The sequence below is a fragment of the Poecile atricapillus genome, chromosome 26 (assembly GCF_030490865.1).
Source record: "Poecile atricapillus isolate bPoeAtr1 chromosome 26, bPoeAtr1.hap1, whole genome shotgun sequence".
NCBI lineage: Eukaryota > Metazoa > Chordata > Aves > Passeriformes > Paridae > Poecile > Poecile atricapillus.
Window position 1 is genome coordinate 475,564 of NC_081274.1, and position 25,966 is coordinate 501,529.

At 48.0% G+C, this 25,966-nt stretch overlaps 2 protein-coding genes across 2 annotated transcripts; one reads left to right on the forward strand and one right to left on the reverse strand.

Moving 5' to 3' along the window:
* The first annotated feature begins 5,290 nt into the window (after positions 1 to 5,290).
* On the forward strand, positions 5,291 to 8,316 carry IER3 (immediate early response 3). The gene is made up of 2 exons (XM_058857588.1): positions 5,291 to 5,513; positions 7,487 to 8,316. The coding sequence occupies exons 1-2, from the start codon at positions 5,328 to 5,330 to the stop codon at positions 7,811 to 7,813; spliced, it is 513 nt and encodes a 170-aa protein (XP_058713571.1). The 5' UTR covers positions 5,291 to 5,327; the 3' UTR covers positions 7,814 to 8,316.
* A 138-nt stretch (positions 8,317 to 8,454) lies between these two features.
* Positions 8,455 to 24,397, reverse strand: LOC131588426 (zinc finger protein 850-like). Its single transcript, XM_058857297.1, has 8 exons — positions 24,057 to 24,397; positions 20,836 to 22,374; positions 20,223 to 20,712; positions 18,592 to 18,668; positions 17,170 to 17,259; positions 16,568 to 16,642; positions 15,226 to 15,462; positions 8,455 to 11,256 (listed from the first exon to the last, which is right to left on the reverse strand). The coding sequence occupies exons 1-8, from the start codon at positions 24,169 to 24,171 to the stop codon at positions 9,545 to 9,547; spliced, it is 4,335 nt and encodes a 1,444-aa protein (XP_058713280.1). The 5' UTR covers positions 24,172 to 24,397; the 3' UTR covers positions 8,455 to 9,544.
* Between the last annotated feature and the right edge of the window lie 1,569 nt (positions 24,398 to 25,966).

Consider the following 25,966-nt stretch of genomic DNA (forward strand, 5'->3'; position numbering starts at 1 on the left):
TTTTTCGTCATTATTTACTATAATTACCTATTATTTCCCGATTATTCATTATTATTTCTTATTATTAGCAGTTATTTCCCGATTATTAGTCATTATTTCCCATTATTACCTATTATTTCCCCATTTTTCATAATTATTTCCAATTATTAGCGGTTATTTCCCGATTATTCGTCATTATTTTCCATTATTAGCAATTATTTTCCATTATTACTAATTATTTTCTGATTATTAGCAATTATTTCCCATTATTAATCACTACTCTCCAATTATTACTCATTATTTCCCAGTATTAGCGGTTATTTCCCCATTATTAATTATTTTACCTATTCATAGCCGTTATTTCCCTATTATTACTGATTATTTCTCCATTATTAGGTGGTTTTACCCCATTATTAGTCGATATTACCCCAATTATTAGCCATTATTAACCCTTATAATTACCCAATTGGCGGCTTCTCCCTTGCCCACCCTTTATTTGGGATTATTCCAATTTTTCCCTCATTTATCCCCATTATTAGCGATTATTACCCCATTATTAGCTGTTATTAACGATTATTACCCCCAATAATTTGCGATTATTAGCGATTATTCCCGCCTCAATTATTAATTATTAGCGGTTTCTCCCCTATTTCCCCTTTATTTGGGATCAATTCCCGTTTTCCCCCCATTTTTAGGGAATTTTTAGGGAAAATTCCCCAATTTTTGGGACAATTCCCGCCGTTATCCCTAATATCAAACCCCGCCCCTTCATTTGCATAACCACGCCCCCTAATTATAATACGCACGTCAATCATCCGCCATCACCCCTCCTTCCCGCCAAAACCACGCCCGCTCTCCCTCAGCGCTAAACCCCGCCTTCCGCCCCTCTCAACCAATCAGCGCTGGCGGTGAAAGAGAGGCAACCAATCAGCGCTGTCGCTGGGGGAGAAGCAGCCAATCGGCGGCCTCGTCGCGCGGGGGGCGTGGCCTCGCTGTCGTGAGGGGGAGGTGGCGGCCGCCATGACAGAGGCGGCTGAGGGCGAGCGGGCGGGGGACGTATGGAGGCTATAGGGGCTCTATAGGGGCGATTTGGGGGGTCTGGAGGGCTCAAAATGGGTCTGGGGGCTTCTAAAAAGGGTCCGGAGGGGATTTAAAGGGGTTTGAGGGGGGTAAAGAAGGGCGGGGTGTGGTGGGGGGGGGATATAGGGGATATTTGAGGGGGGTGGTTAAAGGGGTTTTCGGGACGTATGGATGGTGTAGGGGCGGGTTAAAGGGGGGCTGGATGGGGTCTAGGGGACCTATAGGGGATCTATAGGGGTGGTTTGGGGGGGAAATCGGGAATATCCGGAGTGGTTTCTGGGGATATCCGAAACCTATGGAATTTTTTTGGGGGAGGGGCACCTATGGAAGGTGGGGGGAGGGGGGACGGACGGACCTATAGGGGAATCTATAGGGGCGATTTGGGGGATATCCGGAGTGGTTTCTGGGGATATCCGAAACCTATGGGGGCTATAGGGGGCTTCGGGCTGGGGGGGGGGAGGGGGGGAGATTTGGGCCCTATATGGGACCTATGGAAGGGGGGGGGAGGGGAGGTCTGGGGGTCTATAGGGGATTTCGGGGGGCGTGTCTTGACCTTTTATGGGGGGGTTTGGGGGACCTATGGGGGCTATAGGGGACTTTGGGTCCTATAGGGGACATTTGGAGGGGTTTGGGAGGGGGTTTGAAGGCCCTTATGGGGTCTATAGGGGGGTTTGGGGGACCTATACGGGACCTATGGAGGGGTCTGAGGGGCTTTATGGGGTCTATAGGGGGGTTTGGGGAGGGGCTATAGGGCTGGGGGGGGGGGTTGGGGTCCTATAGGGGACACTGGGGGTTCTATAGGGGCTCTGCAAGGGGGGGTTTGGGGTCCTATAGGGGACATTGGGGGTTCTATAGGGGCTCTGTAGGTGCCGCCCAGCCCCTCCCTGGGCTCCTTTTTTTGCGGGGGGAGGGATTCTATAGGGGATCCATGGTGGGATCTATAGGGGATCCATGGTGGGATCTATAGGGGATCCATGGGGGGATCTATAGGGGATCCATGGGAGGATCTATAGGGAATCCATGGGGGGATCTATAGGGGATCCATGGTGGGATCTATAGGGGATCCATGGTGGGATCTATAGGGGATCCATGGGGGGATCTATAGGGGATCCATGGGAGGATCTATAGGGAATCCATGGGGGGATCTATAGGGAATCCATGGGGGGATCCATGGGGGTTCCATAGGGACCCCATGGGGGATCTATGGGGGATCTATTAGGGTTTAATGGGGGATCTATAGGGGATCCATAAGGGGATTCCATAGGGGATTTGTGGGTGATCCATAGGGGGATCCAGAGGAGATCCATAGGGGATCCATAGGGCCCTGCAGCCCAGCGGGGGGCGCTGTCCCGTGCGCCGCCCCCTATAGGGCGCCTATAGGGCACAGCAAGGCCGGGGTCACCTACGGCCGGGGCAGCCGGACACAGCCCCGGCACACGCCGGCCCCTACACACCCTATAGGGGACTCACCCTATAGGGGACTCATTCTATAGGGGACTCACCCTATGGGGGACTCATTCTATAGGGGACTCATCCTATGGGGGACTCATTCTATAGGGGAACCTTACACATTCTATAGGGGAATGATCTTATAGGGGAACCCTGCACATTCTATAGGGGAATGATCCTGTAGGGGAATGATTCTATAGGGGAACCCTGCATGTTCTGTAGGGGAACTCTCCTATAGGGGCCTCATCCTGTAGGGGACTCGTCCTATAGGGGAACCCTACACGTTCTATAGGGGAATGATCCTATAGGGGACTCACTCTATAGGGGACTCGTCCTATAGGGGAACCTTACACATTCTATAGGGGAATGATCCTATAGGGGACTCATGCAATAGGGAATCCTCTAGGAAACCCTACACATTCTATAGGGGAATAATCCCATAGGGGACTCATCCTATAGGGAATCCTACAGGGAATCCTACACATCCTATAGGGACAGGAGCTCCTGAATCCCCTATAGAAAATCCCAAATTCCCCTATGGAAAATCCCAAATCCCCTATGGAAAATCCCGAATTCCCTATGGAAAATCCAAATTCCCTTATGGAAAATCCCAAATCCCCCTATGGAAAATCCCAAATCCCCTATGGAAAATCCCAAATCCCCTATGGAAAATCCCAAATTCCCTTTAAATATCCCCAAATTCCCCTATGGAAAATCCCGAATTCCCTATGGAAAATCCCAAATCCCCTATGGAAAATCCCATATTCCTCTATGGAAAATCCCTATGGACGAAGGCTCCGGATCAGAGCTCAGGTAAGGCGGGAAAAAAATGCTGGAATTTGGGGAAAAATCCCTGGATTTAGGGGAAAAATCCTGGAATTTTGGGGGAAAAATCCGGGATTTAGGGAAAACTTCTGGATTTGGGGGAGAAATCCTGGAATTTGGGGGAAAAAATCCGGGATTTAGGGAAAACTTTTGGATTTAGGGAAAAATCCCTGGATTTTGGGGGAAATCCTGACATTTTGGAGGAATATGGTGGAATTTTGGGGCAAAAATCCTGGAATTTGGGGAAAAAAATCCGGAATTTAAGGAAAAAAAACCCTGGAAATTTGGGAGAAAACCACCTGGAGCCCCAAATTCCCAAAATTCCCGGAGTTTTTTTGGGAATTCCTCCCACAAAGGCGTGAGGGTCTCCCGTGGCCCCCCCACGTAAGAACCGGAGGCAGAAAATTGGGACCAAATCCCGAAATTTGGGGAATTCCCGGAATTCCGACGGGAACGAACCCGGGAACGGCGCCCGACAGAGGGAACCGGGTTGGGAAAATCCGGGAATTTGGGAATTCCCGATGGAAATGGGGATTTGGGGAGGGAAAATCCTGGAATTTTGGGATGAAATCTTGGGGATTTGGGGGATTTTGGGATGAAATCTTGGGAACTCCAGGGAAATTCTGAGATTTTTGGGAGGAATTCCAGGGATTTTTGGTGGATTTGGGATGGAATTTTTGGGAGATTTTGAGGGATTTAGGGAAAATTTCAGGGATTTGAAGATTTTTGGGTGGAATTTGAAGGATTTTGAGGAGAATTTGGGGAATTTTGGGATGAATTTCGGGAATTTTGGGGTCTCTCATCCCCTCCCAGGTCGAGGCCACCGAGGGACAAAATCCAGGGAGAAAAAAAAACGGAGCCAAAACTGGAAAATCCCGGGAATTTTGGGGGAGGATTTTTAGGGATTTCTGGAGCTTTTTTAAGGGAATTTTTGGGAATTTTTTTTGGTTTTTTCTTTCGGTTTTTTGGGAATATTTTTTGAGCTTTAATTCCAATAAAATTCCCTCGTTTCGAGGCCTTGAAAGAAATTTTAATAAAGATTTGGATTTAAATGAATTTGAAATGAATTCCTTCGTTACTGGGAATACTGGGAATACTGGGAGCTCCTCCTTCCCCAAAATTCCCTTTTTTCCCCCAAAAAATTCCCTTTTTCTCCCTAAAATTCCCTCTTTTCCCCCTAAAAAAATTTCCCTTTTTCCCCCTCCAAAAATTCCCTTTCCCCCCCCAAAAAATTCCCTTTTTCCCCTCCAAAATTCCCTCTTTTCCCCTCCAAAATTCCCGGTTTTTTCCCTCAAAAAATTCCCTTTTCCTCCTCCAAAAATTCCCTTTTTCCCCCCCAAAAATTTCCCTTTTTTTCCCTTCAAAAGTTGCCTTTTTCCCCCACTAAAAATTCCCTCATTTTTCTTCCAAAAATTCCCTTTTCCCTTCAAAAAATTCCCTTTTCCCCCTCCAAAAATTCAGTTTTTTCCCTCCAAAAATTCCCTTTTTTCCCCAGAAAATTTCCCTTTTTCTCCCTAAAATTCCCTTTTCCCCCTAAAAAAATTTCCCTTTTTCCCCCTCCAAAATTTCCTTTTTCCCTTCAAGAAATTCCCTTTTTTCCCTCCAAAAATCCCCTCTTTCCTCCCCCAAAAATTCCTTTTTTCCCTCTAAAATTCCCTCTTTCCCCCCCCCAAAAATTCCCCTTCCCCCTCCAAAAAATTCCCGGTTTTTTCCCCCGCCCATCCCGATTTTTTTTTATCATCTTTTTTTTACGGGAATGACGCAAAATTCCCTCCCGTGACTCAGAATTCGGGAATTTCCCCCAAATCCCCGCCCTGAGTGGGCGTGGCCTCCTCAATAAGCCACGTCCCATCCACCAATCAAATCGCTGCGTGGGCGTGGCCTCCTCAATAAACCACGTCCCATCCACCAATCAAATCGCTGCGTGGGCGTGGCTTCCCCTTCCCTTTATAACCCTGAGGCCGCGGGTTCGAATCCCGGCGTTTCCTGTGACGATGTCGATGGTGGCGGCGGCTGCGGCCACGGCCGCGTGTCCGGGGAGGTTTTGGGGACATCCCGAGGGTGTCCCCAAAGGGGTGGCACCGTCCCCACCTCGTCACTTCACCTTCGAACCCCTCCCGGCTCGCCCCGGCCCTTCCAGGCCTCGGCGACGGCATCGCCGCGTTCTTTATCCGCCCGCTGTGAGTATGAAAAGGGATTTTTTGGGGTTTTTTTTAGGGGGTTTTACCCTGAATTTGCAGCTTTTGGGGTCGTTTGGGTCACCTTAAATCTTTCACGTCCCCTATAGAACTCAGAAGTTCCCTAAACCCCCCTGAACTCGCTTAAATTCGACCGAAACTTGGAAAATTTGCCCCAAACTTCCCCAATTCGCCCTAAACTGCCCAAACTCGCCCAGATTCTCCCCCAAGTGGCCCTAAAAGCCTTAATTTTGCCCTAAATCTCCTGCAAATTCGCCCTAAACTTGCCGGAATTTGTCCTAAACCCCTCTAAACGCGCCCTAAACTCCAAATTCCTCCTGAACTGCTCCAAACTCGCCCTAAAAGTCCCTAAATTCGATCTAAAGTTCCCAAACTCGCCCTAAACTTCCCTAAATTCGTTCTAAAGTTCCCAAACTCGCCCTAAACGTCCTTAAATTCGTTCTAAAGTTCCCAAATTCGCCCTAAACTTCCCCAAATTCGCCCTAAATCCCCCCTAAACTCACCCCAAATGCCCTCAAATCCCCCTGTACCCTCCCGTACACCCCTCTATAAACCCCAAATACCCCCCAAACCTTTTCCAGATCCCCCTAAATCCTTCCCAAATCCCAAATTCCCGGAATTCCAGGGCCGGAATCCTTAATGAGCCTCATTTCCCGGAGGTGTGGGGGAGACTGAGTCACTTCCACCCCCTCCGCTCTGACTCAGCCCTTCCTGGAGCCCTCGGGGTTGGATTTGGGGCCCTCCCCTCGGAGATTTTTGCTCCAGGATGGGATTTATTGACCCAAAACCAGGGAATTTTATCCCAGAATGGGAATTATTTACCCCAAAATGGGAATTTTTTACCCCAGGGGGGGTTAAATCCCCCAGCCCGTTTGGGAAGCTAAGCAGGATCAGGCAGGGTCACGCCTCGGATGGGTTCCCCAACCTGACTAGGGGACAATTTACCCCAAAAAGGGACTTTTTTCCCCAAAAATCCCCTGATTGAGATTTATTTATCCAAAACCAGAGGGAATTTTATCCCAGAATGGGAATTATTTACCCTAAAATGGGAATTTTTTACCACAGGGTTGGTTAATTCCTCCGACCCGTTTGGGAAGCTAAGCAGGATCGGGGAGGGTCACGCCTCGGATGGGTTCCCCAACCCAACTAGGGGACAATTTACCCCAAAAAGGAACTTTTTCCCCCAAAAATCCATCAATTGGGGATTTCTTTACCTGAAACCAGAGGGAATTTTATCCCAGAATGGGAATTATTTACCCCAAAATGGGAATTTTTTACCCCAGGGGGGGTTAAATCCCCCAAGCCGTTTGGGAAGCTAAGCAGGATCAGGCAGGGTCACTCCTCGGATGGGTTCCCCAACCCGAGTAGGGAATATTTACCCCAAAAAGGGACTTTTTTCCCCAAAAATCCCCTGATTGAGATTTATTTATCCAAAACCAGAGGGAATTTTATCCCAGAATGGGAATTATTTACCCTAAAATGGGAATTATTTACCCTAAAATGGGAATTTTTTACATCAGGGTGGGTTAAATCCCCCAACCCGTTTGGGAAGCTAAGCAGGATCAGGCAGGGTCACGCCTCGGATGGGTTCCCCAACCTGACTAGGGGACAATTTACCCCAAAAAGGGACTTTTTTCCCCAAAAATCCCCTGATTGGGGATTTATTTACCTGAAACCAGTAGGAATTCTATCCCAAAATGGGAATTATTTACCCTAAAATGGGATTTTTTTTACCTCAGGGTTGGTTAATTCCTCCGACCCGTTTGGGAAGCTAAGCAGGATCAGGCAGGGTCACGCCTTGGATGGGTTCCCCAACCCACCTTAACCCATCCTCTAATCCCACCTCAGACCACTTTTCCCATCGGGAATTTTTCCGGAATTCCCGGGAATTCCCTCATCCGGCTGAGCCCTGACCCCTCCCCTTTAATGTTTTGGGTTTTTTTTAACCCCTCCAGGTGCGTCGCCCCCTCCCCTCCGAAGAACCCAGCGCTGCCAAACGACTCCTGGTGCTGCTCTTGGCCGTGGTGGGCACCCAAATCTACAACGCGCCGGGGGACGTCGGCGTCACCGATGTCACCGATGTCACCAAGACCCCTCTGGGGACACCCAGGACCCCCCCAATTCCAGAGGAGCCCCAAATTCCCGCCGGGAACGCCGGGATATCCAATGGGACGACGCCGGTGGCGCCCGTGGGTGGCTCCTGCCCCTCTCTGTGGGTGTCACCTCCTTTGTCACCCCCCGATGGCACCCAGGACTGGCATCCCCCTCTCATCCTGGCTTAATTAACCTTAATTAATTAAGGTCGAAGAGCTCCGGGTCGGAAGGAGACACCGACGTTGGGATTCGGAAGCTGAGCCATCCCAGTTTGGCACTGGGAGCACTGGGAAAGGGGTGGAGCCATGGATTTTCCCATCCCTTCATTAATTAGCTGGTTAATTACCTTCTTAATTAATGACCGGCTCATTAATTAGCCTCCAGTTGAGGTGGGAACAAACCCAAAGTCGGGTTTTGGAAGTTGGTCGATCCCAGTTTGGCACTGGGAGCACTGGGAAGGGGCGTGGTCAGGGCGGCCTCGTTAACGAGGCTTAATTAACGACGTCACCTCTACCTCAGCTTCAGCGCCGGTGGGTGCTGAGTTTATGAATTAATTATTTAATAATTATTTAATAATTATTTAATAATTATTATTTGTTAACTATTTATTTATTAATACGTCTTTGCTATTTATTTGTTATTTATTATTTATTTATGAATATTTATTAAATATTTATTAATTACCTCCGAATGATTGACTTTCATTAAATTTTGGCGGGGTATTTAACGTTTTTAATTAATGAAATTCATCAGCTGAATTAATTAAGGGGCGTCGTGTCTTTATTGAGAGTTTCCCGTGGTCAGAACGAGGGGAGGAAAACGACGGAAATTCCCAATTTTTTGGGAATTCAATCCCTAAAATTTTTGGGGGGAGGAGAAAAAAAAAATGGAAAAATCCCAATTTTTTGGCATTTTCAGCCCAAGTCGGATTTTTATTGACCCGACACGGAAAATACAAAGTCACAAAAGTAACAAAAAACCAAAAAAATTCCATTATTTCCTTAAAAAAAACCCAAAAAACAAAAAAAGTTAAAAAAAGCTCGAGTCCGCTCCCGTTTTTTGGGAAAAACCTGGAAAATCCAAAGGAAAATCCGGTTTTTCCTCCTAAACTCACATTCGGTGGCATTCGAGACCCAAACTTGGGAATTTTTTTCCCAAATTTTTATGTTTTCCCCTAAATTCTAATTTTCCCACAAATTTTCCCAATTTTTTCCCCCAAACTTTCAGGTTTTTACTCAAATTCCAAGGCTTTTCCTGGAATTTTTTCCATTTTTTCCCAACTTTCCAGGTTTATTCCCTGGAATTTTGAATTTTTTCCCCAATTTTGGGCTGGTTTCCCAGATTTCAGTGTTTTTCCCAAATTTCCGCTGGGTTTTCCCAAATTTTTTGGGTTTTTTTTTCCCCAAATTGAAGAATTTTTGGAGGGTTGGGAAGAGCCCCCAGTGTTGGGTTGGGCAATCCCAGTTGGGCACTGGGAGCACTGGGAATGCTGGGAACCATGGAATGATGGGAATTCCTCACTTAATTAATGAATTAATGAATGGATTCACCCCTGATTAATTAGAGATTGTTAATTAGTTATGGGAATTAATTGGGACCAATCCCAACATTGAGTCTTGGGGTCAACCAATCCCAGTTGGGCACTGGGAGCACTGGGAATGGCGGGAATCATGGAATGATGGGAATTCCTCACTTAATGAATGAATTAATGAACGGATTCACCCCTGATTAATTAGAGATTGTTAATTAGCCATGGGAACGAGTTGGGACCAATCCCAACGTTGGATCTTTGATCCCAGTTGGGCACTGGGAGCACTGGGAACGCCGGGAACCACGGAACGCTGGGAAGCCCCCATCCCCCCACTTAATTAACGACCAAACCCAACCCTAATTACCACCCACCCCAATTAACCCCTCCACTAATTACCCACCGAACCCGCCGGAAAACCCGGGAACGCCCGGCCCGGCAACGCCAACGCCCAGGGCAGCTCCAACGCCGCCGGCACGGCCGAGGAGCCCGGGAACGCCGGGAAAGCCAAACCCCCGGGAACCGCCGGAGCCGGAACCGCCCGCGAGGACGACGAAGACGCCGACGAAGACGAAGAAGACGAAGCCGCCGAAACCGCGGCGGCTTTGGCGCGTCCGGCCTTGTCGCCGGCGTGGGTGCGCTGGTGCCGGTTGAGGTGGGAGCTGCGGCTGAAGCATTTCCCGCACTCCGGACACTTGTAGGGTTTCTCTCCGGTGTGGACGCGGCGATGGATGGTGAGCTCGGAGCGTTGGATGAAGCTTTTCCCGCACTCCGAGCACTGGAAGGGTTTTTCCCCCAGGTGGGTTCGCTGGTGGGTCAAGAGGTTGGAGGAGACGCTGAAACATTTCCCGCACTCCTGGCACTTGTAGGGTTTTTCCCCCGTGTGCATCCGGCGGTGGATGGTGAGGTCGGATTTTTGGATGAAGCCTTTGGGACAATCCTGGCATTTGTAGGGTTTCTCCCCGGTGTGAATCCGCCGGTGTTTCACCAACGCCGAGCGCTGCCCGAAGCTTTTCCCGCACTCCTGGCACTCGTGCGGCTTCTCCGGCGCCGCTCCCGCTTCCCTCCCGCAATCCTGGCACAAACCCAGGCCGTTCCCGCAATCCAGGCATTTCTCCACCTTCACCGCCACCGGCGCCGCGTCGCCGCCGGCGCCGCCGCCGTGAGCGCGTTGATGCTTCAACAACGCCGCGCCCTGACCGAAACACCGCCCGCACTGCCCGCACTGGAAGAGCCTCCCGTTGCACTGAGCCGCCAAAAACCCGGCCAGGTGCTCCGGACACCGGTAGGACGCGCGTTCGGCCGCGTGGATTTTCCGGTGCCGGTCCAGGTGGGAGCTGACGCTGAAACTTTTCCCGCAGTCGGCACAGGAGTACGGCCGCTCGCCGGTGTGGACGCGCCGGTGGCGCTCCAGGTCGGAGCGTTGGATGAATCCTTTCCCGCAGTGGCCGCAGGCGAAGGGGCGCTCGCCGGTGTGGATGCGCCGGTGCTGCGTCAGGTTGGAGCCGCGGCTGAAGCTCTTGCCGCAGTCGCCGCAGCGGTGCGGCCGCTCGCCCGCGTGCGTTTTCCGGTGCTTCGCCAGCGCCGAGCGCTGCCCGAAGCTCTTCCCGCAATCCGAGCACCCGTAGGGCGCCGGCTCCGCCGCAGCCGCCTTCCCCCGGGCTCGCTGCGGCGGCCCCGGCCCGCCGGCGTGGGTTCGGCGGTGCCGGTCCAGGTGGGAGCTGACGCTGAAGCGTTTGCCGCAGTCGGCGCAGGGGTACGGCCGCTCGCCGGTGTGGACGCGCCGGTGGCGCTCCAGGTCGGAGCGCTGGATGAATCCCTTGCCGCAGTCGCCGCAGCGGTGCGGCCGCTCGCCGGTGTGGATGCGCCGGTGCTGCGCCAGGTTGGAGCCGCGGCTGAAGCCTTTGCCGCAGTCGCCGCAGCGGTGCGGCTTCTCCGCAGAGAGGCACCGGGGTTTGGCCGGGCTTTGGCCGCATTCCGAGCACGGCCCCGGCGTTTTCCGGATCTTCCCGAGGGAAAGGTCGGGATCGGGTGGGGCTTGGGGAGGGTCTTGGGTTGCCGGAGGGGCCGGATCGTCCTCGGGGCCGCTGCCGGCGCCGGCACCTGGAGAGGGATGGGAGGAGATGAATCCCAGCCTGGATTTTCCCATGGAATTCCAGGGATTTGGGTTCCTTGGCCGTGGATCCGTTGATCCCAAAATTCCCAATCCCAGCCTAAATTTCTCCATGGAATTCCATGGATTGGGTCGGTGTTGACCAATCCCATCCCAGATTTTCCCATGGAATTCCATGGGTTTGGGTTCCTTGGCCGTGGATCCGTTGACCCCAAAATTCCCAATCCCAGCCTGGATTTTCCCATGGAATTCCATGGATTGGGTCGGTGTTGACCAATCCCATCCCAGATTTTCCCATGGAATTCCATGGATTTGGATTCCTTGGCCGTGGATCCGTTGATCCCAAAATTCCCAATCCCATCCCAGATTTTCCCATGGAATTCCAGGGATTTGGATTCCTTGGCCGTGGATCCGTTGATCCCAAAATTCCCAATCCCATCCCAAATTTCTCCATGGAATTCCATGGATTTGGATTCCTTGGCCGTGGATCCGTTGATCCCAAAATTTCCATTCCCATCCCAGATTTTCCCATGGAATTCCATGGATTGGGTTGGTGTTGACCAATCCCACCCAAAATTTCTCTGTGGAATTCCAGGGATTTGGGTTCCTTGGCCATGGATCCGTTGATCCCAAAATTCCCAATCCCATCCCAGATTTCTCCATGGAATTCCAGGGATTTGGGTTCCTTGGCCATGGATCCGTCGATCCCAAAAAATCCAATCCCAGCCCAAAATTTCTCCATGGAATTCCAGGGATTTGGGTTCCTTGGCCGTGGATCCGTTGACCCCAAAATTCCCAATCCCATCCCAAATTTTCTCCATGGAATTCCATGGATTGGGTCGGTGTTGACCAATCCCATCCCAGATTTTCCCATGGAATTCCACGGATTTGGGTTCCTTGGCCATGGATCCGTTGACCCCAAAATTTCCAATTCCATCCCAGATTTTCTCCATGGAATTCCATGGATTAGGTTGGTGTTGACCAATCCCATCCCAGATTTTCCCATGGAATTCCAGGGATTTTGGTTCCTTGGCCATGGATCCGTTCATCCCAAAAAATCCAATCCCACCCAAAATTTCTCCATGGAATTCCATGGATTGGGTCGGTGTTGACCAATCCCATCCCAGATTTTCCCATGGAATTCCATGGGTTTGGGTTCCTTGGCCATGGATCCGTTGATCCCAAAATTCCCAATCCCATCCCAAATTTTCTCCATGGAATTCCATGGATTGGGTTGGTGTTGACCAATCCCATCCCAGATTTTCCCATGGAATTCCAGGGATTTTGGTTCCTTGGCCATGGATCCGTTCATCCCAAAAAATCCAATCCCACCCAAAATTTCTCCATGGAATTCCATGGATTGGGTCGGTGTTGACCAATCCCATCCCAGATTTTCCCATGGAATTCCATGGGTTTGGGTTCCTTGGCCATGGATCCGTTGATCCCAAAATTCCCAATCCCATCCCAGATTTTCCCATGGAATTCCATGGGTTTGGGTTTACACTGACCTGGTTGACTCCCAAACCTCCTTCCCCGCCTGAAATCCCGGAAAATTCCCAAAAAACCCCACAAAATCCTTCAAAAAAAAAATTCCTGGATGCCTCTGATGCTGTTTTTTTGGGAATTTTTTGGGGAAAACGCCAAAACTCCTCCCAGTCTTTGGTTTTTCCCAAAATTCCCAAAAAACCTCAAAAAATTCTCAAAAAAAAATTAATTTTGGTGCCTCCGATGCCGTTTTTTTTGGGAATTTTTTGGGGAAAAACACCAAAACTCATCCCAGTTTTTGGCCATTCCCAAAATTCCCAAAAAACCTCACAAAATCCTCCAAAAAAATTAATTTTGGCGCCTCCGATGCCGTTTTTTTGGGGAATTTTTTGGGGAAAAACACCAAAACTCATCCTGGTCTTTGGTTTTTCCCAAAATTCCCAAAAATCTCACAAAATCCACCAAAAAATTCCCTTTTGGCGCCTCTGATGCTGGTTTTTTTGGGAATTTTTTGGGAAAAATGCCAAAACTCATCCCGGTCTTTGGCCATTCCCAAAATTCCCCAAAAATCTCACAAAATCCTCCAAAAAACCCATTTTTTTGGGGAATTTTTTGGGGAAAAACACCAAAACTCATCCCAGTTTTTGGCCATTCCCAAAATTCCCCAAAATCTCACAAAATCCACCAAAAAAATCCCTTTTGGCGCCTCTGATGCCATTTTTTTTTGGGAATTTTTTGTGAAAAACAGCAAAACTCCTCCCAGTCTTTGGTTTTTCCCAAAATTCCTAAATAATCTCACAAAATCCTCCAAAAAAATCCTTTTTTTTGGGGAATTTTTTTGGAAAAACGCCAAAACTCCTCCCAGTTTTTGGCCATTCCCAAAATTCCCAAGAAATCTCACAAAATTCTCCAAAAAAATTAATTTTGGCGCCTCCGATGCCGTTTTTTTGGGGATTTTTTTGGGAAAAACACCAAAACTCATCCCAGTTTTTGGCCATTCCCAAAATTCCCCAAAAATCTCACAAAATTCTCAAAAAAAATTAATTTTGGTGCCTCTGATGCTGGTTTTTTTGGGAATTTTTTGGGGAAAAACACCAAAACTCCTCCCAGTCTTTGGTTTTTCCCAAAATTCCAAAAAAACCTCACAAAATTCTCAAAAAAAATTAATTTTGGTGCCTCCGATGCCATTTTTTTGGGGATTTTTTTGGGGAAAACCACCAAAACTCATCCCAGTTTTTGGCCATTCCCAAAATTCCCAAAAATCTCACAAAATCCTCCAAAAAAATCCTTTTTTTTGGGGAATTTTTTTTGAAAAACGCCAAAAACTCATCCCAGTTTTTGGCCATTCCCAAAATTCCCAAAAAACATCACAAAATTCTCCAAAAAAATTAATTTTGGCGCCTCCGATGCCGTTTTTTTTGGGAAATTTTTGGGGAAAAACACCAAAACTCCTCCCAGTCTGTGGTTTTTCCCAAAATTCCCAAAAAATCTCACAAAATCCTCCAAAAAACCCATTTTTTGGGGGAATTTTTTAGGAAAAACACCAAAACTCATCCCAGTTTTTGGCCATTCCCAAAATTCCCAAAAATCTCACAAAATCCTCCAAAAAAATCCTTTTTTTTGGGGAATTTTTTGGGAAAAACACCAAAAACTCCTCCCAGTCTTTGTTTTTTCCCAAAATTCCCAAAAAACCTCACAAAATCCACCAAAAAAATTAATTTTGGCGCCTCCGATGCCGTTTTTTTTGGGAATTTTTTGGGGAAAACACCAAAACTCCTCCCAGTCTTTGGTTTTTCCCAAAATTCCCAAAAAACCTCACAAAATCCTCCAAAAAACCCATTTTTTGGGGGAATTTTTTGGGAAAAACGCCAAAACTCCTCTCAGTCTTTGGTTTTTCCCAAAATTCCAAAAAAATCTCACAAAATTCTCCAAAAAAATTAATTTTGGCGCCTCCGATGCCGTTTTTTTGGGAATTTTTTTGGGAAAAACACCAAAACTCATCCCAGTCTTTGGTTTTTCCCAAAATTCCCAAAAAACCTCAAAAAATTCTCAAAAAAAAATTAATTTTGGTGCCTCCGATGCCGTTTTTTTTGGGAATTTTTTGTGAAAAACACCAAAACTCATCCCAGTCTTTGGCCATTCCCAAAATTCCCAAAAAACCCCTCAAAATCCTCCAAAAAACCCATTTTTTTGGGGAATTTTTTGGGAAAAACGCCAAAACTCATCCCAGTTTTTGGCTATTCCCAAAATTCCCAAAAAACATCACAAAATTCTCAAAAAAAATTAATTTTGGTGCCTCCGATGCCGTTTTTTTTGGGAATTTTTTGTGAAAAACGCCAAAACTCCTCCCAGTCTTTGGCCATTCCCAAAATTCCCCAAAAATCTCACAAAATTCTCAAAAAAAAAATTAATTTTGGTGCTTCTGCCGTCATTTTTTTTGGGAATTTTTTTGGGAAAAACCCCCCAAAACCCACCTTGGTCTTTGGCCGTCCTCCTCCGGCTCCGGCGTTTTCCGGCCTGGCCTTGCTCCCGCACCAATTCCCGGAGCATTTTCTCCACCTGGCTCCTCCCGGCCGTTTGGAGGATCAGCCCCAGCTGCCGGCGCAGATCCGGCACCGCCCCTCCCCCACCACCGGATCCCCCCGGGGGAGGGGGCGGCGCCGGCGCCGGGGGGGGCTCGGGGTGGTTCTGGTCCCCCTCGGCTTCCGTAGCTGGAAAAACGGGGATAAAACCCCCAAAAAAACGGGATTTGGGGAGGTTCTGGGGAAATTTGGAGGGTTGGGGGTTGAGTTGTTGGAAATTCCAAAGGTTTTGGTCAAATTTTGTGGGGATCGGTGAAAATTCCAAAGGTTTTGGTCAAATTTAAGGGGAAATGGTGAAAATTACAAAGGTTTTGGTCAAATTTAAAGGGAAATGGTGAAAATTATGAAGATTTTGGTCAAATTTAAGGGGAAATGGTGAAAATTATGAAGATTATCGTCAAATTTAAAGGGAATTCCTGAAAATTCCAAAGGTTTTGGTCAAATTTAAAGGGAATTCCTGAAAATTCCAAAGGTTTTGGTCAAATTTCGTGGGAATCGGTGAAAATCCTGAAGATTTTGGTCAAATTTTGTGGGAATCGGTGAAAATTCTGAAGATTTTGGTCAAATTTAAGGGGAAATGTTAAAAATTCCAAAGGTTTTGGTCAAATTTAAAGGGAAATGGTGAAAATTCTGAAGATTTTGGTCAAATTTAAAGGGAATTCCTGAAAATCCCAAAGGTTTTGGTCAAATTTAAGGGGAAATGGTGAAAATTATGAAGATTTTGGTCATATTTAAAGGGAATTCCTGAAAATTCCAAGGTTTTGGTCAAATTTAAAGGGAATTCCTGAAAATCCCAAAGGTTTTGCTCAAATTTTGTGGGAATCGGTGAAAATTCTGAAGATTTTGGTCACATTTAAAGGGAAATGGTGAAAATTCTGAATATTTTGGTCAAATTTAAATGGAATTCCCCAAAAATTTGAAGAGCATTCCCAAGAATCCCAAAGGATCCGTGGAAATTGAGGGAGGATTCCCAAAATCCTCAAGGATTTGGTGAAATTGAAGGAAAATTCCCAGAAGTTCCAAGGATTTTGGTCAATTTTGGGGGGGATTCCCAAAAACCCCTAAAAATCCATTTTTTTCCCCCTAAAATCCGAATTCCCCGAAATTCCCACCCCCCCAAAATCCCGGGAAATCCGCTCAAAATTCCGGGAAAATTAAGAATTAAGAATTTTTTAAGAATTAACCGAAATCTACGGAATTTATCCCGAATTTTCCGGGATTTTTCCCCACTCACCTGACACCAGCCCCCGTCTCCGGTGGGATTCGGCGAACGCGGTGATCCGGGGCCAACTGATGGCGATTTCCTCGGCTTCCAGAGGGAAAAAAATTGGGAATTCTGGGAATTTCCGCATCCCATTTTCCCACCCCGGATCCATTTTGGGCGGAAATCCCCGGACTTCGGGCAAATTTTGATTTTTTTGGGGGAAAAAAAGAGTTCCAGGGAAAACGAAGCTGGAATTTGAGAGGTCCCAAAAGTTCAAAATTCTTGGAATTTTGCCCTGGGAATTTGGCCAAAAAATGGGAAAATTCCCTTAAATTTTTTCCCCTGGGGAACACCTAAAAATTCCCAAAATTCCCTTAAATTTTTCCTCTGGGGAACACCCGAAAATTCCCAAAATTCCCTCAAATTTTTCCCCTGGGAAACACCTGAAAATTCCCAAAATTCCCTTAAATTTGTGCCCTGGGGAACACCTGAAAATTCCCAAAATTCCCTCAAATTTTGCTGTGGGGGCTCCCAAAAATAAAAAAAACCAAAATTTCCCTTTTCCCCCTAAATTCTCCCCTGGAAACTCCCCAAAAAATTCCCAAAATTCCCAAATTTCGGGATCCCCTTACCCAAGGAAATGACGTTCTCGTAATTCTCCTGCATCCTCACCCCAAAATTTGGGAGATTCCTCCCAAAATCCCCAAATCCCAAATCCGAGCCTGCAAGGAGAATCCCAAAAAATCCCCGTTAGGATCCCAAAAAATCCCAAATTTTGGGGCTTTTCCAGGGGCTGCAATCCCAAATTTTTGGGGGTGGATTTTTGGGGAATTTTAGGTTGATTTGAGGAGGAATTTTGGGATAATTTTGGGATGATTTGGGGGGAATTTTGGGGAAGATTTGGGAGGAATTTGGGGATAATTTTGGGGCAATACTGGGATGATTTGGGGGTGGATTTGGAGGGAATTTTGGGGGAATTCTGGGATAATTTTGGGATCATTTTGGGGGGAAAATTTAGGGTGGATTTAGAGGGAATTTCCCGAAGGATTTGGGGAAAATTTTGGGATAATTTGGGGGAATTTGGGGTCTCCCCGATCCCGATCTGGTTTGAATCCCGGTCTGGACCAGATCCCGATCCCAATCCCGCTCCAGTTCCAATCCCGATCCCAATTCCAATCCCGATCCAGATCCCGATCCCGATCCCAATCCCGCTCCAGTTCCAATCCCGATCCCGATTCCAATCCTGATCCCGATCCCAATCCCGCTCCAGTTCCAATCCCGATCCCAATTCCAATCCTGATCCCGATCCCGATCCCAATCCCGATCCTGATCCCAATCCCGATCCCGATCCCGATCCCGATCCCGATCCCGACCCGGTTGGAATTCCCATCCCAACCCCGCTCCTGCCCCGGTTCGAATCCCGGTCCGGACCGGATCCCAATCCCGATCCCGTTTGAATCTCGATTCCGATCCCGATCCTCATCCCGATCCCGCTCCTGCCCTGGTTCGAATCCCGGTCCTGGATCCAATCCCGATCCCGATCCCGATCCCGATCCCGATCCCGACCCGGTTGGAATCCCGATCCCGATCCCGATCCCAACCCCCATCCCGATCCCGCTCCTGCTCCGGTTCGAATCCCGGTCCGGACTGGATCCCGATCCCAATCCCGACCCGGTTGGAATTCCCATCCCGATCCCTCTCCTGCCCCGGTTCGAATCCCGGTCCGGACCGGATCCCGATCCCGATGATCCCGATCCCGCTCCTGTCCCTGTTCGAATCCCGGTCCGGACTGGATCCCGCTCCCCATCCCGACCCGGTTTGAATCCCGATCCCCATCCCGATCCCGATGATCCCGATCCCCATCTCGTCCCGGTTGGAATTCCCATCCCGACCCGGTTGGAATCCCCATCCCCATCCCGATCCCGCTCCTGCCGCGGTTCGATTCCCGCTCCCGGACCGGATCCCGCCCCCCATCCCCATCCCGATCCCGATCCCGATAATCCCGATAATCCCGATAATCCCGATCCCGCCCCGGTTCGATTCCCGCTCCGGACCGGATCCCGCTCCCGCTCCCGGTCCCGCTGGAGGCGGCTCCCGCCGTGACCCGGATACAGTGGAGCCTCCCCCTCCCCCTCCTCCTCCTCCTCCTCCCCCTCCTCCTCCTCTTCCTCCTCCCCCTCCCCCTCCTCCTCCCCCCTCCCCTTCTCCCTCCTCCTCTTCCTTCTCCCTCCTCCCTCTCCCCCTCTTCCTCCTCCTCTTCCTCCTCCTCCTCCCTCCCATCCCTCCTCCTCCCTCTCCCCCCTTCTTCCTCCTCCTCCTCCTCCTCCCTCTCCCCCCTTCTTCCTCCTCCTCCTCCTCCTCTTCCCCTTTTTTTCCTCCTCTTCCTCCTCTCCCTCTTCCCCCTCCCCCTTCTTCCCCCTCCCTCCCCCTCCAAAAAACATCCCCGAGGATTCGCCCCCAGGAATTCCCGGGAGATGCTCAAAGAATTCCCAAGGATTTCACCCCAAAAAATTCCTCAAATGCCCCAAAGAATTCCCAAGGATTTCCCCCCCAAAAATTCCCAAGGGATGCCCGAAAAATTTCCAAATATTTCCCCCCAAAAAATTCCTCAAATGCCCCCAAAAAATTCCCAAAGATTTCCCCCTAAAAATTCCCAAGAGATGCCCAAAGAATTCCCAAGGATTTCCCCCCCCAAAAATTCCTCAAATGCCCAAGAATTTCCAAGGATTCACCCCCAAAAATTCCCAAGAGATGCCCGAAAAATTCCCAAATATTTCCCCCCAAAAATTCCTCAAATGCCCAAAGAATTCCCAAGGATTTTCCCCAAAAAATTCCTCAAATACCCCCAAAAATTCCCAAGGATTTTCCCCCCAAAAATTCCCAAGAGATGCCCGAAAAATTCCCAAAGATTTCCCCCAAAAAATTCCCAAGATGTGCAAAAAATTCCCAAAAAATTCCCAAGGATTTGCCCCCCCCAAAAATTCCCCCAAAGCATTCCCGATTTTCCAAGGGATTATTCCCAGAATTCCCAGCTTCCCCTCCCCCCCCAACCCCCCGATTTCGGGGAACGGATCCAAGGAAAAAAATCCGGGAATTCCTCACTAAATCTATTTTTTATTCACATTACAAACGAAGAAGAGAATTCCAAAAAATCCCCAAAAAAAAAACCCCAAAAACACCGGGAAAAGCCCCAGAATTCTCGCCTGGTTCCCACCCCATCCTTTTCCATCCAGGAAAAAAAAATAAAAATTAAAAATTAAAAAATCCATCCCAGAGGATTTTTGGGATCAAATCCTCCTTTCTTTCCCCAAATTCCCCATTCCGGGAATTTTTTTCCGGTTGAATAAATACAATAAATTACAGAACCGCCCGGAATTCCGGCTTTTCCAACCTCAAAAAAACCTCTGGATCGGGGCCAAAAACAACAACAACAAAAAAAATCCCACGACGGAAAACCCAGGATCATCCAAACCACCCAAAATTCCGGGATTTTCTCCGACTCCTTCCCGAGGAATTTTCTTTTTTTCCCCCAGGAAAACTCAATTTTTCCCGGAAAAACCAGAAATTCCAGGTTTTTTTTAATTCCATATCTACCCTACTTTCCTACTCTACCCTACCCAAAAAAAAACTACGTCCGGGAATTCCGGGAATGCTGGAAAATAAAAATTCCCAGATTTTCTTTCACCCCTCCGGCATTTCCTCCTCGTTCCCGCGACTCCGCAGCTGCCGCCGGATCTGGGATCCCATCCCGGAATTCCGGCCGGGATCGTGGATCCGTCGGTGCTTGGCCAAGGCCGACGGATCCGGGAAGGATTTCCCGCACTCGCCACAGATTTTTTGGGATTCGGCCGAGGATTTCCCCGTTTTTTGGGACGATTCCTCGCGGATCCGTCGGGTTTTGGCGGACGCTGCCGGATCGACGGCGCAATTCCCGATTTTTTGGGATTCCTCTGCGCAATTCCCGATTTTTTGGGATTCCTCTGCGCATTTCCCAATTTTTTGTGATTCTTCCGTGCATTTCCCAATTTTTTGGGATTCCTCTGCGCATTTCCCATTTTTTTGGGATTCCTCCGCACATTTCTGTATTTTTTGGGATTCCTCTGCGCATTTCCCAATTTTTTGGGATTCCTCCGTACATTTCCCAAATTTTTGGGATTCTCGCAGGCATTTCCCAACTTTTTGGGATTCCTCCGTCACACATTTCCCAATTTTTTGTGATTCCTCCACACATTTCCCAATTTTTTGGGATTCCTCCACACATTTCTCAATTTTTTTTGATTCTGCTACCCATTTCCCACTTTTTTGGGATTCCTCTGCACATTTCCCTATTTTTTGTGATTCCTCCGTGCACTTCCCAATTTTTTGGGATTCTGCCACACATTTCCCACTGTTTTGGGAATCCTCCGTGCATTTCCCAATTTTTTGGGTTTCCTCCGCCACACACTTCCCAAATTTTTGGGATTCTCGCAGGCATTTCCCGCTTTTTTGTGATTCCTCCACACATTTCCCGATTTTTTGGGATTCCTCCGCGCATTTCCCGATTTTTTGCGCTTCCCCCGCGCACTTCCCGATTCTTTTCCCTTCCTCGTGCATCCTCCGGTGCTTGGCCAAGGCCGACGGATCGGAGAAGGATTTCCCGCAGTCTCCGCAGCTTTTCCGGGATCCGGCTCCGTGCGCCCTCTGATGCTTCTGGAAGTGGAGGGTGGAATTAAAACTCTTCCCGCACTCCCCGCAGACGTGGGGGCGGCCCCCGGCGTGCGTCCGCTGGTGCCGGTAGAGGTGGGAAGTTCTCCCGAAGCTTTTCCCGCACTCCGGGCACTCGTAGGGTTTCTCCCCGGTGTGAATCCGCTGGTGCCGCTCCCAGTGGGAGCTCCAGGAGAAACTCTTCCCGCAATCCCCGCACCGATACGGCTTCTCCTCGCCGGCGCCGCCGTGGGAAACCCGCCGGTGCCGGGCGTACTGGGATCGCGCTCCGAAGCCTTTCCCGCATTCCTCGCAGCGGAAAGGGCCTTCCCCGAGGTGAATCCCTTGGTGTTTCACCAAAGCCGCGGCGTCTCCGAAGCTTTTCCGGCACAGGGAGCATTTGTAGGGTCTCACCCCGGTGTGAGTCCCTTGGTGCCGCTCGAAGTGCAGGATGCTGCCGAAACTCCTCCCGCAGTAGGTGCAGATGTAGGAGCGACCCCCGGCGTGGCCGCGTTGGTGCCGGTAGAGATGGGAACTCCTGGAAAAGCTCTTCCCGCACTCCGGGCACTCGTAGGGTTTCTCTCCGGTGTGAATCCGCCGGTGCCGGAGCCAGTGGGAACTCCAGGAAAAGCTTTTCCCGCAATCGCCGCATCGGAAAGGCAAATCGCCGGTGTGGAGCCGCCGGTGAGTCGCCAGCTCCTTATTCCGCCGGAAACTCTTCCCGCACTCCTGGCACTGATAAGGAAAACCGCGGGGTTTCTCCGCGGCCGGATCGGCGCCGCCGTGGCCGCGCTGGTGCCGGTAAAGGTTGGAGGAGACGTTGAAGCTTTTCCCGCAGTGGAAACACCGGAACGGTTTTTCCCCCGTGTGCGTCCGGCGGTGCTTGGAGAAATGGGAAGAGCAGCTGAAGCTCTTCCCACACTCCGAGCACTCGTAGCTCTTCTGGAGGACGATGATGCTCTTGAAGTTGGAGAAACTTTGGGATTTCGGGCTCCTCTTCCCGCTTTTCCCCGACGTCCCCGGGTCGATTTGTTGCACCACGGTCCAACGTAAAGTTTCCCGCTCCGAGAGGTCGGGGTTGGGGAAGAGGCTGCCGGGATCTAATTCCACGATTTCGGGGTCGTCCGGAAGGGGAAGGTTCGAGTCTGGGGTTCCTGGGATTTGGGGGTGGGGGGAAAAACGGGAATTCCGTGGGGTTTTCCTGGATTTTTGTGGAATTTTCCACTTTTTCTGTGGAATTTTCCCCTTTTTTTGTGGAATTTTCCCCTCTTTTTTGGAATTTTCCCCTTTTTTTGTGGAATTTTCCCCTTTTTTTGTGGAATTTTCCCCTCTTTTTTGGAATTTTCCCCTTTTTTTGTGGAATTTTCCCCTTTTTTTGTGGAATTTTCCACTTTTTTTGTGGAATTTTCCACTTTTTTTGTGGAATTTTCCACTTTTTTTTGGTGGAATTTTCCCCTTTTTCTGTGGAATTTTCCACTTTTTTTTTTGGTGGAATTCTCCACTTTTTTTTTTGTGGAATTTTTCCCTTTTTTTGTGGAATTTTCCCCTTTTTTTGTGGAATTTTCCACTTTTTTTTGTGGAATTTTCCACTTTTTTTTTTGGTGGAATTTTCCCTTTTTTTGGTGGAATTTTCCACTTTTTTTGTGGAATTTTCCACTTTTTTTTTGTGGAATTTTCCCCTTTTTTTGTGGAATTTTCCACTTTTTTTTGGTGGAATTTTCCCTTTTTTTGGTGGAATTTTCCACTTTTTTTGTGGAATTTTCCCCTCTTTTTGTGGAATTTTCCACTTTTTTTGTGGAATTTTCCACTTTTTTTTTTTGTGGAATTTTCCACTTTTTTTGTGGAATTTTCCCCTTTTTTTGTGGAATTTTCCACTTTTTTTTGTGGAATTTTCCACTTTTTTTTTTGTGGAATTTTCCCCTTTTTTTGGTGGAATTTTCCACTTTTTTTGTGGAATTTTCCACTTTTTTTGTGGAATTTTCCCCTTTTTTTTTGGTGGAATTTTCCACTTTTTTTTTTGTGGAATTCTCCACTTCTTTTTTTGTGGAATTTTTCACGGTTTTTTGGGGTTTTTTTGGGTGGGGTTTTCCGTATTTCCCAGGGGATTTTCCCCACTTCCAGTGAGTTTTCCCATTTTTAATGGAATTTTCCCATTTCCCCTGGAATTTTCCCCCATTTCCCATAGGATTTCCTATTTTTTATGGAATTTTCCCACTTTCCCACAGGATTTTCCCATTTTTTATGGGATTTTCCCCATTTCCTGTGGGATTTTCCCATTTTTAATGGAATTTTCCCCATTTCCCACAGGGATTTCCCATTTTTAATGGAATTTTCCCCATTTCCCATGGGATTTTCCCCATCTCCCTTGGGATTTCCCATTTTTTACCTGAATTTCCCCATTTCCTGTGGGATTTTCCCATTTTTTATGGCATTTTCCCAATTTCCTGTGGAGTTTCCCATTTTTTATGGAATTTTCCTCACTTCCCATGGGATTTCAGCAGGGATGGGAATGAAGGGATCCATCCCAATTTTTCCCCCCCTCAATCCCCATCCCCAAAAAAAAAATTCCCATTCCCACAGAATTCCATCAATTCCCCGTGAATGGGATCGATCCCGATTTTCCCCATGGGATTTATCCCGATTTTCCCCATGGGAATGGGATTTTTGGGAGAGGGAATGAGGGGGAAAAAATCGGGATCAATCCATAAATGGGAAAATTTTGGGATTCCCAGGGGATTTCAAAGCCAATTTCAGTCGGGATTTTTGGGATTTTTGGGATTTCTGGGATTTCTGGGATTTTTTTCCGGCTTTTCCCAAGGATTCTTCCCGAACTTACCCTGGATCCCGTTGGGATCGTAGGGATCTTCCTCCCCCTCATCCCCGAAAATCACCTCCGGCTCCGGCTCCTCCTCCTCCTCCTCCTCCTCTTCCTCCTCCTCCCACGGATCCATCGCCCCCTCCGGGATCCTGGAAAATCCCAAAAAAAAAAAAAATAAAAAAAAAAAATTTCTAACCCCAAAAAATTCCAGCCCCAAAAAATTCCAGCCCCGAAAAATTCCAACCCCAAAAAATTCCAGCCCCAAAAAATTCCAGCCCCAAAAAATTCCAACCCCAAAAAATTCCAGCCCCGAAAAATTCCAGGGATTTAAGGACTCCCATCCCCAATTCCGTTCCCATTTTTCCAGGAATTAAAACCCCTAAAAATTCCCATTTTCCCAGGAATTATCAACCCCCAAAAATCCCATTTTTCCAGGAATTATCAACCCCAAAATTCCAATTTTTCCAGGAATTTAAGGACTCACAATCCCCATTTTCCCAGGAATTAAACCCCCCAAAATCCCCATTTTCCACCAACTAAACCCCCCCAAAATCCCATTTTCCCAGGAATTTAAAGACTCCAAATCCAAAATTTTCCAGGAATTAAACCCCCCCAAAAGTCCCATTTTTCCCAGGAATTATCAACCCCCAAAATTCCAATTTTTCCAGGAATTAAACCCCCCAAAAATCCCCATTTTTCCACCAATTAAACCCCCCCAAAATTCCCATTTTCCCAGGAATTGTCAACCCCAAAAATTCCCATTTTCCCAGGAATTAAAGGACTCACAATCCCCATTTTCCCACCAATTAAACCCCCTCAAAAATCCCATTTTTCCAGGAATTATCAACCCCAAAATTCCAATTTTTCCAGGAATTAAAACCCCCCAAAATTCCCCATTTTCCCAGGAATTAAACCCCCCCAAAATCCCCATTTTTCCACCAATTAAACCCCCCTAAAATCCCCATTTTCCCAGGAATTAATCCCCCCCAAAAATTCCCATTTTCCCACCAATTAAACCCCCCCAAAATCCCCATTTTTCCACCAATTAAACCCCCCCAAAAATTCCCATTTTCCCAGGAATTAAACCCCCCCAAAAATTCCCATTTTTCCACCAATTAAACCCCCCCAAAAATCCCCATTTTCCCACTAATTAAACCCCCCCAAAAATTCCAATTTTCCCAGGAATTTCCACCCCCAAAATCCCCATTTTTCCACCAATTAAACCCCCCCAAAATCCCCATTTTCCCAGGAATTATCAACCCCAAAATTCCCATTTTTCCACCAATTAAAGCCCCCCCAAATTCCAATTTTCCCAGGAATTAAAACCCCCAAAATCCCCATTTTTCCACCAATTAAACCCCCCAAAAATCCCAATTTTCCCAGGAATTTCCACCCCCAAAATCCCCATTTTTCCACCAATTAAACCCCCCAAAATCCCCATTTTTCCACCAATTTCCACCCCCCAAAATCCCCATTTTCCCAGGAATTTCCACCCCCAAAATTCCCATTTTTCCACCAATTAAACCCCCCCAAAATCCCCATTTTCCCAGGAATTATCAACCCCCAAAATCCCCATTTTTCCACCAATTAAAACCCCCCAAAATCCCCATTTTCCCAGGAATTAAAGCCCCAAAATCCCCATTTTTCCACCAATTAAACCCCCCCAAAATCCCCATTTTCCCAGGAATTTCCACCCCCCAAATTCCCATTTTCCCAGGAATTATCAACCCCCAAAATTCCCATTTTCCCACCAATTAAACTCCCCCAAAATCCCCATTTTCCCAGGAATTAAACCCCCCAAAATCCCCATTTTTCCACCAATTAAACCCCCCCAAAAATCCCAATTTTCCCAGGAATTTCCACCCCCAAAATTCCTATTTTCCCAGGAATTATCAACCCCAAAATTCCCATTTTCCCAGGAATTAAAC